General features: G+C 45.3%; 1 protein-coding gene across 1 annotated transcript in view; it reads left to right on the top strand.

The window, feature by feature from the left end:
• LOC119300236 (2-alkenal reductase (NADP(+)-dependent)-like) overlaps window positions 1-3677 on the top strand; it is a 13877-nt gene extending 10200 nt beyond the window's left edge. The window contains exons 4-6 of the mRNA XM_037577261.1: window positions 2067-2233; window positions 2922-3004; window positions 3126-3677. Coding sequence (XP_037433158.1) covers window positions 2067-2233; window positions 2922-3004; window positions 3126-3504 — 629 coding nt within the window. The 3' untranslated portion in view covers window positions 3505-3677. The remainder of the gene's footprint in view (window positions 1-2066; window positions 2234-2921; window positions 3005-3125) is intronic.
• Window positions 3678-16345: the final 12668 nt, after the last annotated feature.

The following is a 16345-nucleotide window of genomic DNA, read 5'->3' on the forward strand; positions in this document are numbered from 1 at the left end:
TAAATCGCGCCGCCGCCAGTCTTCCCGCCCCGCCTCCCCTCCCCCTCGCCGCCGCCAAGGGACGACGTCGGGCAAAGCCCGGACGGGTCGGCGGCGGCGGGGTTTCTCCCCTCCTCTCCAGGCTCTTGGTGGCGCGGGACGCCAGATCTGGCGCGGAGGTCCTCTCGCCGGCGTGGTTCGCGTGCCGGCGGCGGGCGGGGGTGGCTCTGGCGAGGCACGGCGCGTCCGTGGCTCTCGTCTGAGCGGAGTGGCGCGGGGCGAGCCGGCGGCGTCTGGGGTCGGCGGTGCCCTGCTCCGGGCGGTGCGGCGCGGCCTCGTCCGGCCTGTGGCGCCGTGGTGGCGCCCCTGGTTGGCGTCGGGTCGGCTGGCAGGCAGCCCTCCCGTGCGCGGATCCGTGGCTCTCGGGCCTAATCTGGCACGTTGGATGGCTCCCGGTCGGGGTGCTGCGGGAGTCTGTTTCACGGCGGGATGCTCGACGGCGGTCCCCTGGATCTGCACGAGGGGTGCAGCGGGTGAGTGGTTGTGGGTGGTGCGCTGACTTCGTCGGAGGCGGCAGCGCATGTGCAGCCATGGAGGCGGCGGCGCTGCGAGGCTCGGCTAGGCAGGGCCTGGCGAGCAGCGGGCGCTCGACCACCTACGTGTGAGGCGCGGGCGGTGATGCCTCGGTGAAGTTGGCGTCGAAGTGTGGCTGATGGTGCGGGTTAGGTTCATCTGTGTGGCAGTCCCTAGGTGCGGGTGAAGGCCATCGCGACGGATCTGATCCCCGCATCGACTGGTGGTTGCTGCAGTTCCTGGTGTGCTGAAGGTGGTGGCTGGAGGCGTGCTTCCTCGGCAGTGATGTGGCTTCGACTGCAAGTGGCTGCGGTGTTGGCGGTGTGAGGCATCTTTCGGGGCTGGCCGGAAGCTTGGTGGCGTGGAAATGTGCAATGCTACGGATGAAAATTCTGTTCGGCCTTGGTCGGACCGGCGTCGATGGCACCCGTGGGTGTCATTCCCCTTCCTGGAGGCGTCGCCGAGGGTAGCGCCATTGCCCACGTTGCCTTGTATCGGCAACCATCTCCGGGGCGAAAGCCTCGATCCGTAGGATCGGCACGACGGCAGCGTCTTTCTGATGTTGTTCCTCTGTTGGGAGCTTCGTGCTTGGAGATAAGAGGCCCTATGTTGCGCTCCTCCGGCGTGCACCGCTGCTCGGATCGTTCTTCTCTGGCGCTATGTACGATCGTCGCTGGTTCTACCAAGGAAGCTGGAGTTGCTGTTCTTCGATGATCTCCGGCGTCGGTCGAGACGCGGCGAGGATATCGGTTTTGGGTAGGCTCTTGTATGTCGTAATGGGTTGTCGTGTGTGGTTTCCTTTGTTTGGGTCAGGTGTGGAGTTGTGCTACGCTCGTTGTTCGCAGCGAGAGGTAGATGTGGTTGTATGGCTGTAATTCTCTCCTTCTATAAAGCTAAGGTACGCATTTTGCGTACCCTCGAAAATTAATAAAGATCGGCCAAGGCCTTTCGATTCACAATCCAGAATTGCAAGAGTTCATTTGTCCTAACTTCCACATATGGCACCCTAGTTTGTCACCATTTATTTGTTTCTTTTTTTCTTTGTGGTGATGTCTAATTGGTGTGCTTGACTACTTGTTTTACATAAAACAACTTATACATAGAAACTACGAATGAACTTTCCCAAGTTTTGGAAGCACGTATAAGTTATGCTAGTTAGTTAATGAGGACAGATATCAGAATAAAGAAATAGGACGGAAAGGGAATATACTAGTCAGATCTCTAAGATAACGTCCAGAGATTCATAGATGCACCTTCCTTCAAGGAACCATACCATGGAATTTCACAGCCACAAATCAAAATGGATGGCTAAATTATATGTAGAAAAAGAATAAGACATCAAGCTCATCAGTGCTACGATTTAGGCTCTTCTCCCCTCAAAAAAGGGAATTGGTATGATCTAAGCTTGGTGTTTTCGTATATTCATGCAATTTACTTCCGCTAGCGAAGTTTTAAAACTCATAAAATACACTATTTATTTATTTACTAAATTTCCAAGAAATTCGCTAATGCAGGCATGGCTGGACTTACTGCGTATGCTGGATTTTTCGACGTATCAAAACCAAAGCAAGGCGACTATGTTTTCATCTCATCAGCATCGGGCGCCGTCGGGCAGCTTGTTGGACAGCTTGCCAAGATCACTGGCTGCTATGTGGTTGGCAGTGCTGGTTCCGATGAGAAGGTTTTCCTTTTTTCTGCATACTCATTTTTTCCACGTGCTCTGTATCACTGAAATTGTCTAATATTTCACTCCCGCAATTGAATGATGAATTGGTTGAATAACTTCAAGAGTTTTTCACTAACCTAAAATATACCCCCTCTCTAAAGAAATATAAGATCATTTAGATTACTATATTAGTGATCTAAGCGATCTTATATTTCTTTACGGAGGGAGAGCTCCGTAATGGTATGAAAATAATGTGACGGCTTTTATAATGGTTGCATGCTTTACCATTGGGATCATAATACTAGTTATTTCTACTAAGTGAATTATATTCGACCATTCCATTGTGAAGAAAGTCAGCATGTATGCACATTTTCAATGATAACCATTTTATAGTAACCCCTGGCCAATTGGCAAGGTGTTATATTTACCTTTCTTGTCCCCTTGCCAAAGAACCCTAGCCCTAAAGAAGTAAATCATTGTAATCACTCCATCATGGACTCAGATGATGGAGAGTATGTAAATCATTGTAATCCTACCTCCTAAAGTCAGAAATCTAGCCTGCAAGTAACCAAGTTATTCTCAATTTCTCTTCTATGCTTTTAATAATATGTACAGGAATGCCAAAGTATAATGGAGGAGTCCCACCGTTCAACTTTGAAAGGTGAAAGTATGAGAAAATTCTTTGTCTTTATGGTAACTGCAGGTCAACATCCTAAAAACCAAGTTTGGCTTTGACGATGCTTTCAACTACAAGAAGGAAGAGGACCTCAACGCCGCACTAAAGAGGTTCTAAAAGCCATTTTCCTTATGAAATTCTAAGTTCCAATCACAAATGGCTACTAACCTTTTCCACAAAAAAGAAACAAAAGCTAAACATGGTTCCCTCCCCCGTGATATTTCCTCTCAGATGCTTCCCGCAGGGCATTGACATCTACTTCGAGAACGTGGGCGGTGCGATGCTAGCCGCGGTGCTGCCCAACATGAGGATGAATGGCCGGATCACCGTGTGTGGGATGATCTCGCAGTACAACCTGGAGCAGCCGAATGGTGCCCCTAACCTCTTTTGCTTGGTTGCCAAGCGCATCCGCATGGAGGGATTCATGGTCCTGGACTACTTCGGGACCTACAACAAGTTCGAGGAGGAGATAGCGGGTTACCTCAAGGAAGGGAAGATCGGTGTTGTTGAGGATGTTGCTGAGGGGATCGAGAATGTGTCGACGGCGCTCATCGGGCTCTTCTCTAGGCACAACATTGGGAAGCAGCTTGTCACCATCGCACATGAGTGACATGACAGGCTAACAGAAAGGGCATGGGGATGCAATATATTCATATTGGACGTGTGGAAGTGTTCGTGTTTACGATTGACCTATGTATATCGATGGGATGTCAAAAATATTGGTATTTTATCTCTATTTTTACCTCTTTTATATATACATACAATACAAATATTATTGTTAAATTGTAGCATTTTGAATATGGATTTTGTTGAATACTTTGGACCATTTGTGTGAGTCAACTATGGCCCATGTGCCACATTTGAGGAATAGTCGGGGGTCGAGGGTTCCAGAAACTTAGCTAGAGCTCCAGGTAAAAATGGGAGGGCCTCAAATCATTGTACACTAGGTATAAGTTATGAAAAAATGTACATAAGGTATAAACCTTTTATGCTATGTTTTTTGTGTTCTTAGAGGTAGCCATCATATGCCAGAGATAGCACCATATGGAATAAAGGTTTCATGACTACATTTCAATCGGAGCCAACACTAGGAGCCAACCTAATGATGTTTCTAACTTGAAAACTACTTATGTCCTGATTTATTGGTCCCTTGGTGCTAGAGGAGAGGGTTCCGATCTTTCCATGAGATGATAACTTTCTGTAAGTGCATCTAGTGCCACCCCTAGTTGGTTTTGGAGTATTGACGACAAACCTGGTTGAGGGACTAATGTGTTTGTGAGAATTGCAGGATAACACAGGTAATAGTCCCTCATTGATTCGGTTTTCCTACCGGAGATGACCCCTAAAAATGTATGAAGACATCAAAGACAAAGATGGTATGTGAAGATATTCACATTGAAGACTATGACAAGAGAAGACATTGAGTGAAGACTATGGAACGCGAAGACTTAGTTGTTTCGTTGTTTCCTTTTCTTCTTTGTTGAGTCATAGTACCACCGTACTGTTAAGTGGGGTCCAAGTGAACCAGTCAGAATGACTGAAGTGATGTTTAACCAAAATCCTATGTCTTCGAGCGAAGACAATGAGAGCAAATCTTATCCAGAGCTGGATAAGTCAGCTTTGCTTGTAGCCCAAGTAAAGTTGCCGTGTGTGTTTGAAATCTGACCCAGGGTCATTTAGGACAAATCAGGTCAGGTTGCCTAGTGGCTATAAATAGCCCACCCCTTACACCATAAATTGGTTGGCTGCTCAGAGTTAGTGCACGGCTTTTGTCGTTTGAGAGCAACCCACCTCAAAGCCTTTGAGAGAGAAATCCTTGCGGGGACAAAGCCCTAAACACCCAGAGCCAAAGAGTGTTAGGCATCACTGAAGTCTTCCTGTCTGTGTGATCTGAAGACTTATTACACTTGAGGACTGTGAATCCTCCAGCCGGTTAGGCGTCGCGTTCTGAGCATCCAAGAGTCATTGTGGATCACCGGTGAACGAAGTCTGTGAAGGTTTGGAAGTCTACCTTGAAGACTTACCAGAATGATTGGGCGAGGACTGGGTGTCCTTAGCTCAAGGGGAATAAGGTGAAGACACGGTCTTCTGAGTTAAATCTCAGCCTCCCTAACCAGACGTACAGTTGTCACAGCAACTGGAACTGGTCCAACAAATCATTGTATTTAACGAGCAACTAGTTCTATCCTTCCCATCTCTTTATTACAGTTGGTCCTTGTGAAGTCATTGCCTGTTTGCATTATATTGTTGTCTTCACTGTGTGACTGCTTGTTCTGATTGGCTTCATACTATGTTCCATCCTGATCCATACTGCCTAGCTGCTATTAGTCTTTGTGCTTTCACTTCATTGAATACTTGACTATGGCTTGCCTAGTGTAGTCTACCTTCTGCTGCATGGTAATAGGTTTATTTCTATCGTTTGTCTTCGAAACTTCCATGTTTTGAAGACTTTCATAAAAATCACCTATTCACCCCCCTCTAGTCGATCACTAGCACTTTTAATTGGTATCAGAGCAAGGTACTCCCTTGTTCTGTGTGATTCGGTTTAACCACCTGGAGTTTTAGCTATGTCGACTGCAGGGATAATCAAAGTCTCCGCTGCGTGCCCCGTCTTCGATGGAACTGAATATCCCTACTGGAAGAATAAGATGCGCATGCATCTTGAAACCATTAATGTCGACCTCTGGTATGTCGTCAAGAATGGCGTTCCCAAGGCTGGTGAAGGTGTCACCGCTGCTGATGTCAAGAAGTTTGTTCAACTAGATTCCACTGCCAAGAACATCATCTATGGTCATCTGACAAAAGGGCAGTATGGCCGTGTGAGTGCTCTAGAAACCTCTAAGCTAGTCTGGGACTGGCTCTCCAAGGTCAACAAAGGCGTCTCAACCCAGAGAGATCAAAGGATGAGTGTCCTTCGCAACCTCTTCGACCGCTTCAAGAGAAACGACAATGAGAATGTTCAGCTCATGTTCGATTGACTCACTGACATCACAAATGAGCTTCAAGCTCTCGGTGCTACTGAGATCACCAAGCATGAAATTGTCAAGACACTCCTGAGATCACTTGACAGCTCGTTTGACACTCTAGCCCTGATGATACAAGAACGCCCTGACTTCAAGAGACTCGATCCGTCTGACATACTTGAAAGGCTCAACACACATGAGTTTCAGCTTTCTGAGAAAAGAGACATCTACGGTCCCAACTATGGCCGAACTCGTGCCTTGAAGGCAAAAGTTGTTTCCTCATCTGAAGAAGAATCTGACTGCAGTTCTGATGATCCTAAAGACATTAGAAAGGAGCTTGCTATGCTTGTGAAGAAGTTCCAGAAATTCACCAAGAAGAAAGGCTTCAGAAAGTCCTCACGATCCAGCTCAAGGAATGATGAAGCTTCTGCTCATGACTACAAGAAGAGAACATGCCACAAGTGCAAGAAACCTGGTCACTACATTTCTGAGTGTACGCAGTGGAACAATGAGAACAACAAGAAGAAGAAGAAGAAGAAGAAGAAGAGCAAGGAATATGATTCTGACGACAAGAAGAAGAAGAAATACTCAAAGTCTTCTTCCAAGTCTTCCTCAAAGTCTTCATCACACAAGAAGAGCTCATCTGGCAAGACTCATGTGTTTGTTGGCAAGGAAATGGATTCAGAGGAGGAGTCTGCTTCTGAGGAGGCAGAGGTGGAGTCTGAGGAGGAGTCCGATTCTGGCGTTGCAAGTCTGGCTACAGCCTATGTTGCCAAGTCCATCTTCAACACAGAAGACAATGACTTCGACACTGACGCCGATGCTAATGACAAGGACAACTCCGCTCCCACCTACTGCTTCATGGCACGCGGTGCCAAGGTAAACTCACGCATTACTCACTATCAAACATCCAGTGAAGATGACTCTGATTGTGGTTCCAAACCCAGCTACAAAACACTTGCTAAAATTGCAACTGAACTACAGAAAGCTATGGAACATATTCAAAAACTGTTAGACAAAAGCGATGACTTGTTAGATGCTGAAATGACTCGATCTCAGTCCTTAATTGAAGACATAAAAAATCTTCATGTTAAGTATGAGGAAGTTGAAAGTCGTCATGAAACGCTCTCAATAACTCATGAAAAGCTTTCCTATGATTATCTTCAAAGGAAGCAAGATCTTGAGAAATTGAGAGCGGCTCATGAAGATCTTCAAAAGCAAAACGAGTCACTTCGCGCCAAACAGATCAGTCCCGCTCAGGAAGGATTTGAACCACCATGTCTTAAATGCATTGAGCGTGATAACGCTACTTCTGTTGCTGGATGTTCTACTGCTGCTACTGTTGCAATATCTTCAACTGTTGATGTGGTAACTAACCCCTCTGCTGAGGATGGCACTGCTATTGCTGATGAAAATGCTAGGTTGAAGACATTGCTTGAAACAGGGATGTACAAAAGTCTCAAAGGGCATCACACACTATGTGATGTCCTCAAAAGGCAGATTCTGAACCGAAACCCTAGGAAAGAGGGTGTTAGGTTCGAAAGGAAAATGAATGCTGATGGCTCTTACTGGAAACCTGAGCAGTACCCCAAAACCACATGGGTTGCTGCAAAGGAACCTTCAGTGGATCCATCCACCCTATCTGGCTTCACTTGTCCTAATCCCATCATCATTGATGAATCCTTTGATGCAAACTATAAACTTTTTAAAAATCAGAATGGTGAAGTGCTTGCCAGGTATATTGGTACTAACTGTAGGAATGGGCCACCTATGAAGAAAGTCTGGCTGCCGATAAAGTGTCTAGAGAATCTTCGTGTGAATATCTTCAACTGTTGATGTGGTAACTAACCCCTCTGCTGAGGATGGCACTGCTATTGCTGATGAAAATGCTAGGTTGAAGACATTGCTTGAAACAGGGATGTACAAAAGTCTCAAAGGGCATCACACACTATGTGATGTCCTCAAAAGGCAGATTCTGAACCGAAACCCTAGGAAAGAGGGTGTTAGGTTCGAAAGGAAAATGAATGTTGATGGCTCTTACTGGAAACCTGAGCAGTACCCCAAAACCACATGGGTTGCTACAAAGGAACCTTCAGTGGATCCATCCACCCTATCTGGCTTCACTTGTCCTAATCCCATCATCATTGATGAATCCTTTGATGCAAACTATAAACTGTTTAAAAATCAGAATGGTGAAGTGCTTGCCAGGTATATTGGTACTAACTGTAGGAATGGGCCACCTATGAAGAAAGTCTGGGTGCCGAAAAAGTGTCTGGAGAATCTTCATGTGAATGTCGTCATGACACCACAAGTGAAGAAGACAAACCCCAGACCACAGGCTTCATATGGTCCAAAGGCTTCATACAGACAGAGGACTCGCCTGAGTCGCACTAACGCAAATGTTTTGCAGGGAAACCGTACTCAGGCCTATGAATACGAGCGTGTTTCATCAAACCGCCATGTTCATAAGACCCAGAACTACTCTGTTTATTCTTATGAGTACTATTCTCCACCTGCAAGACTATTTGCTAGGGCTCCAAAGCCAAAGTTCTCAGATGTTGCACTTAGACTCATTGCTTCGAAGCCACCCTTGAAGATGTGGGTGGCTAAGAAAGCTTAACTCTCTTTTGCGGGGAAAGGTCTCCAGCCGAAAATCAAATGCGTCTGAAGCTATTGCTGGGGACCTTAAACATCTTGTAGGGCGCAAGATCAAATGCCCAAATGGTCTTATGATGTATTTTGTTCCTGAGTCGCTTGCTACTTGCCCTATCAGTCCTAACCTCGATCTAAGCTTTAATAATCCTCTTGCTCGTCAAATGTTTATGCTTCACAATGCTCTTCGTGAAGCCTATCCCCATAACTGCACTGTAGGGTATGACACTAGCTACTTCAGAATGGATTATTGATAGTGGATGTACTAATCATATGACTGGCAAGAGAAGTCTTCTCATGGACTCAACCTTACGTCCATCTGACAAAAGTCACATCACATTTGTGTTGGGGAACGTAGTAATTTCAAAAAAATTCCTACGTACACGCAAGAACATGGTGATGCATAGCAACGAGAGGGGAGAGTGTTGTCTACATACCCTCGTAGACCGGAAGCGGAAGCGTTAGCACAACGCGGTTGATGTAGTCGTACGTCTTCACGACCCGACCGATCAATCACTGAAACTACGGCACCTCCGAGTTCTAGCACACGTTCAGCTCGATGACGATCCCCGGACTCTGATCCAGCAAAGTGTCGGGGATGAGTTCCGTCAGCACGACGGCGTGGTGACGATCTTGATGTATTACCGTCGCAGGGATTCGCCTAAGCACCGCTACAATATTATCGAGGACTATGGTGGAGGGGGGCACCGCACACGGCTAAGAGATCAATGATCAACTGTTGTGTCTATGGGGTGCCCCCCTGCCCCCGTATATAAAGGAGTGGAGGAGGGGCCGGCCAAGGAGGGTGGCGCGCCCTAGGGGGGAGTCCAACTCCCACAGGGAGTAGGACTCCCCTTTTTCCTATTAGGAGTAGGAGAGGGAAGGAAGAGGAAGGAGGGAGGAAGGAAAGGGGGGGCCGGCCCCCTTCCCAATTCGGATTGGGCTTGGGGGGGCGCCCCCTCCCTTGCTCCTTTCCCCTTCTTTCCACTAAGGCCCAATAAGGCCCATATACCTCCCGGGGGGTTCCGATAACCTCCCGGTGATCCGGTATTGTCCCAATCTCACCCGGAACCTTTCCGGTGTCCAAATATAGTCGTCCAATATATCGATATTTATGTCTTGACCATTTCGAGACTCCTCGTCAAGTCCGTGATCACAACCGGGACTCCGAACAACCTTCGGTACATCAAAGTATATAAACTCATAATGAAACTGTCATTGTAACGTTAAGCGTGCGGACCCTACGGGTTCGAGAACAATGTAGACATGACCGAGACACGTCTCCGGTCAATAACCAGTAGCGGAACCTAGATGCTCATATTGGCTCCTACATATTCTATGAAGATCTTTATTGGTCAGACCGCATAACAACATACGTTTGTTCCCTTTGTCATCGGTATGTTACTTGCCCGAGATTCGATCGTCGGTATCTCAATACCTAGTTCAATCTCGTTACCGGCAAGTCTCTTTACTCGTTCTGTAATACATCATCTTGCAACTAACTTATTAGTTGCATTGCTTGCAAGGCTTAAGTGATGTGCATTACCGAGAGGGCCCAGAGATACCTCTCCGACAATCGGAGTGACAAATCCTAATCTCGAAATACGCCAACCCAACATGTACCTTTGGAGACACCTATAGAGCACCTTTATAATCACCCAGTTACGTTGTGACGTTTGGTAGCACACAAAGTGTTCCTCCGATAAACGGGAGTTGCATAATCTCATAGTCATAGGAACATGTATAAGTCATGAAGAAAGCAATAGCAACATACTAAACGATCGGGTGCTAAGCTAATGGAATGGGTCATGTCAATCACATCATTCTCCTAATGATGTGATCCCGTTAATCAAATGACAACTCATGTCTATGGTTAGGAAACATAACCATCTTCGATTAACGAGCTAGTCAAGTAGAGGCATACTAGTGACACTTTGTTTGTCTATGTATTCACACAAGTATTATGTTTTCGGTTAATACAATTCTAGCATGAATAATAAAAATTTATCATGATATAAGGAAATAAATAATAACTTTATTATTGCCTCTAGGGCATATTTCCTTCAGTCTCCCACTTGCACTAGAGTCAATAATCTAGATTACACAGTAATGATTCTAACACCCATGGAGCCTTGGTGCTGATCATGTTTTGCTCGTGGAAGAGGCTTAGTCAATGGGTCTACTACATTCAGATCCGTATGTATCTTGCAAATCTCTATGTCTCCCACCTGGACTAGATCCCAGATGGAATTGAAACGTCTCTTGATGTGCTTGGTTCTTTTGTGAAATCTCGATTCCTTTGCCAAGGCAATTCCACCAGTATTGTCACAAAAGATTTTCATTGGACTCGATGCACTAGGTATGACACCTAGATCGGATATGAACTCCTTCATCCAGACTCCTTCGTTTGCTGCTTCCGAAGCAGCTATGTACTCCGCTTCACATGTAGATCCCGCCATGACGCTTTGTTTAGAACTGCACCAACTGACAGCTCCACCGTTTAATGTAAATACGTATCCGGTTTGCGATTTAGAATCGTCTGGATCAGTGTCAAAGCTTGCATCAACGTAACCATTTATGATGAGCTCTTTGTCACCTCCATATACGGGAAACATATCCATAGTCCTTTTCAGGTATTTCAGGATGTTCTTGACCGCTGTCCAGTGATCCACTCCTGGATTACTTTGGTACCTCCCTGCTAGACTTATAGCAAGGCACACATCAGGTCTGGTACACAGCATTGCATACATGATAGAGCCTATGGCTGAAGCATAGGGAACATCTTTCATTTTCTCTCTATCTTCTGCAGTGGTCGGGCATTGAGTCTTACTCAACTTCACACCTTGTAACACAGGCAAGAACCCTTTCTTTGCTTGATCCATTTTGAACTTCTTCAAAACTTTGTCAAGGTATGTGCTTTGTGAAAGTCCAATTAAGCGTCTTGATCTATCTCTATAGATCTTAATGCCCAATATGTAAGCAGCTTCACCGAGGTCTTCCATTGAAAAACTCTTATTCAAGTATCCCTTTATGCTATCCAGAAATTCTATATCATTTCCGATTAGCAATATGTCATCCACATATAATATCAGAAATGCTACAGAGCTCCCACTCACCTTTTTGTAAATACAGGCTTCTCCAAAAGTCTGTATAAAACCAAATACTTTGATCACACTATCAAAGCGTTTATTCCAACTCCGAGATGCTTGCACCAGTCCATAAATGGATCGCTGGAGCTTGCACACTTTGTTAGCTCCCTTTGGATCGACAAAACCTTCCAGCTGCATCATATACAACTCTTCTTCCAGAAATCCATTCAGGAATGCAGTTTTGACATCCATCTGCCAAATTTCATAATCATAAAATGCGGCAATTGCTAACATGATTCGGACAGACTTAAGCATCGCTATGGGTGAGAAGGTCTCATCGTAGTCAATCCCTTGAACTTGTCGAAAACCTTTTGCGACAAGTCGAGCTTTGTAGACAGTAACATTACCGTCAGCGTCAGTCTTCTTCTTGAAGATCCATTTATTCTCAATTGCTTGCCGATCATTGGGCAAGTCAACCAAAGTCCACACTTTGTTCTCATACATGGATCCCATCTCAGATTTCATGGCTTCAAGCCATTTTGCGGAATCTGGGCTCACCATCACTTCTTCATAGTTCGTAGGTTCATCATGATCTAGTAGCATGACTTCTAGAACAGGATTACCATACCACTCTGGTGCGGATCTTACTCTGGTTGATCTATGAGGTTTAGTAGTAACTTGTTCTGAAGTTTCATGATCATCATCATTAGCGTCCTCACTAATTGGTGTAGGTGTCACAGAAACCGGTTTCTGTGATGTACTACTTTCCAATAAGGGAGCAGGTACAGTTACCTCATCAAGTTCTACTTTCCTCCCACTCACTTCTTTCGAGAGAAACTCCTTCTCTAGAAAGGATCCATTCTTAGCAACAAATGTCTTGCCTTCGGATCTGTGATAGAAGGTGTACCCAACAGTCTCCTTCGGGCATCCTATGAAGACACATTTCTCCGATTTGGGTTCGAGCTTATCAGGTTGAAGCTTTTTCACATAAGCATCACAGCCCCAAACTTTCAGAAACGACAACTTTGGTTTCTTGCCAAACCATAGTTCATAAGGCGTCGTCTCAATGGATTTTGATGGTGCCCTATTTAACGTGAATGCGGCCGTCTCTAAAGCATAACCCCAAAACGATAGCGGTAAATCTGTAAGAGACATCATAGATCGCACCATATCAAGTAAAGTACGATTACGACGTTTGGACACACCATTACGTTGTGGTGTTCTGGGTGGCGTGAGTTGCAAAACTATTCCGCATTGTTTCAAATGTAAACCAAACTCGTAACTCAAATATTCTCATCCACGATCAGATCGTAGAAACTTTATTTTCTTGTTACGATGATTTTCAACTTCACTCTAAAATTCTTTAAACTTTTCAAATGTTTCAGACTTATGTTTCATTAAGTAGATATACCCATATCTGCTTAAATCATCTGTGAAGGTGAGAAAATAACGATATTCGCCACGAGCTTCAACATACATTGGACCACATACATCTGTATGTATGATCTCCAACAAATCTATTGCTCTCTCCATAGTAACGGAGAACGACGTTTTAGTCATCTTGCCCATGAGGCACGGTTCAGAAGTACCAAGTGATTCATAATCAAGTGGTTCCAAAAGTCCATCGGTATGGAGTTTCATCAAGCGCTTTACACCGATATGACCTAAACGGCAGTGCCACAAATAAGTTGCACTATCATTATCAACTCTGCATCTTTTGGCTTCAACATTATGAATATGTGTATCACTACTATCGAGATTCATCAAAAATAGACCACTCTTCAAGGGCGCATGACCATAAAAGATATTACTCATATAAATAGAACAACCATTATTCTCTGATTTAAATGAATAACCGTCTCGCATCAAACAAGATCCAGATATAGTGCTCATGCTCAACGCTGGCACCAAATAACAATCATTTAGGTCTAATACTAATCCCAATGGTAGATGTAGAGGTAGTGTGCCGACCGCGATCACATCGACTTTGGAACCATTTCCCACGCGCATCGTCACCTCGTCCTTCGCCAGTGTTCGCTTAATCCGTAGTCCCTGTTTCGAGTTGCAAATATTAGCAACAGAACCAGTATCAAATACCCAGGTGCTACTGCGAGCTCTAGTAAGGTACACATCAATAACATGTATATCACATATACCTTTGTTCACCTTGCCATCTTGTTATCCGCCAAATACTTGGGGCAGTTCCGCTTCTAGTGACCAGTCTGCTTGCAGTAGAAGCACTCAGTTTCAGGCTTAGGTCCAGACTTGGGTTTCTTCTCCTGAGCAGTAGCTTGCTTGTTGTTCTTCTTGAAGTTCCCCTTCTTCTTCCCTTTGCCCTTTTTCTTGAAACTAGTGGTCTTGTTGACCATCAACACTTGATGCTCCTTCTTGATTTCTACCTCCGCAGCTTTTAGCATTGTGAAGAGCTAGGGAATCGTCTTATCCATCCCTTGCATATTATAGTTCATCATGAAGCTCTTGTAGCTAGGTGGAAGTGATTGGAGAACTCTGTCAATGACGCAATCATCCGGAAAATTAACTCCCAGTTGAATTAAGTGATTATTATACCAAGACATTTTGAATATATGCTCACTGACAGAACTGTTCTCCTCCATCTTGCAGCTATAGAACTTATTGGAGACTTCATATCTCTCAATCCGGGCATTTGCTTGAAATATTAGCTTCAACTCCTGGAACATCTCATATGCTCCATGACGTTCAAAACGTCGTTGGAGTCCCGATTCTAAGCCGTAAAGCATGGCACACTGAACTATCGAGTAGTCATCAGCTTTGCTCTGCCAGACGTTCATAACATCTGGTGTTGCTCCAGCAGCAGGCCTGGCACCCAACGGTGCTTCTAGGATGTAATTCTTCTGTGCAGCAATGAGGATAATCCTCAAGTTACGGACCCAGTACGTATAATTGCTACCATCATCTTTCAACTTTGCTTTCTCAAGGAACGCATTAAAATTCAACGGAACAATAGCACGGGCCATCTATCTACAATCAAACATAAACAAGCAAGATACTATCAGGTACTAAGTTCATGATAAATTTAAGTTCAATTAATCATATTACTTAAGAACTCCCACTTAGAAAGACATCCCTCTAATCTTCTAAGTGATCACGTGATCCAAATCAACTAAACCATAACCGATCATCACGTGAAATGGAGTAGTTTTCAATGGTGAACATCACTATGTTGATCATATCACTATATGATTCACGCTCGACCTTTCGGTCTCAGTGTTCCGAGGCGATATCTGCATATGCTAGGCTCATCAAGTTTAACCTGAGTATTCTGCGTGTGCAACACTGGCTTGCACCCGTTGTAGATGGACGTAGAGCTTATCACACCCGATCATCACGTGGTATCTGGGCACGACCAACTTTGGCAATGGTGCATACTCAGGGAGAACACTTTTATCTTGAAATTTAGTGAGAGATCATCTTATAATGCTACCGTCAATCAAAGCAAGACAAGATGCATAAAAGATAAACATCACATGCAATCAATATAAGTGATATGATATGGCCATCATCATCTTGTGCTTGTGATCTCCATCTCCGAAGCATCGTCATGATCACCATCATCACCGGTGCGACACCTTGATCTCCATCGTAGCATCGTTGCCGTCTCGCCAATCTTATGCTTCCATGACTATCGCTACCGCTTAGTGATAAAGTAAAGCATTACAGCGCGATTGCATTGCATACAATAAAGCGACAACCATATGGCTCCTGCCAGTTGCTGATAACTCGGTTACAAAACATGATCATCTCATACAATAAAATTTAGCATCATGTCTTGACCATATCACATCACAACATGCCCTGCAAAAACAAGTTAGACGTCCTCTACTTTGTTGTTGCAAGTTTTACATGGCTGCTACGGGCTTAGCAAGAACCGTTCTTACCTATGCATCAAAACCACAACAATAGTTTGTCAAGTTGGTGTTGTTTTAACCTTCGCAAGGACCGGGCGTCGCCACACTCAGTTCAACGAAAGTTGGAGAAACTGACACCCGCCAGCCACCTGTGTGCAAAGCACGTCGGTAGAACCAGTCTCGCGTAAGCGTACACGTAATGTCGGTCCGGGCCGCTTCATCCAACAATACCACCAAACCAAAGTATGACATGCTGGTAAGCAGTATGACTTATATCGCCCACAACTCACTTGTGTTCTACTCGTGCATATAACATCAACGCATAAAACCTAGGCTCGGATGCCACTGTTGGGGAACGTAGTAATTTCAAAAAAATTCCTACGCACACGCAAGAACATGGTGATGCATAGCAACGAGAGGGGAGAGTGTTGTCTACGTACCCTCGTAGACCGGAAGCGGAAGCCTTAGCACAACGCGGTTGATGTAGTCGTACGTCTTCACGGCCCGACCGATCAAGCACCGAAACTACGGCACCTCCGAGTTCTAGCACACGTTCATCTCGATGACGATCCCCGTACTCTGATCCAGCAAAGTGTCGGGGATGAGTTCCGTCAGCACGACGGCGTGGTGTCGATCTTGATGTTTTACCGTCGCAGGGCTTCGCCTAAGCACCGCTACAATATTATCGAGGACTATGGTGGAGGGGGCACCGCACACGGCTAAGAGATCAATGATCAACTGTTGTGTCTATGGGGTGCCCCCCTGCCCCCGTATATAAAGGAGTGGAGGAGGGGGCCGGCCAAGGAGGGTGGCGCGCCCTAGGGGGGAGTCCAACTCCCACAGGGAGTAGGACTCCCCTT

Source organism: Triticum dicoccoides, chromosome 5A (assembly GCF_002162155.2).
Source record: "Triticum dicoccoides isolate Atlit2015 ecotype Zavitan chromosome 5A, WEW_v2.0, whole genome shotgun sequence".
Lineage (NCBI taxonomy): Eukaryota > Viridiplantae > Streptophyta > Magnoliopsida > Poales > Poaceae > Triticum > Triticum dicoccoides.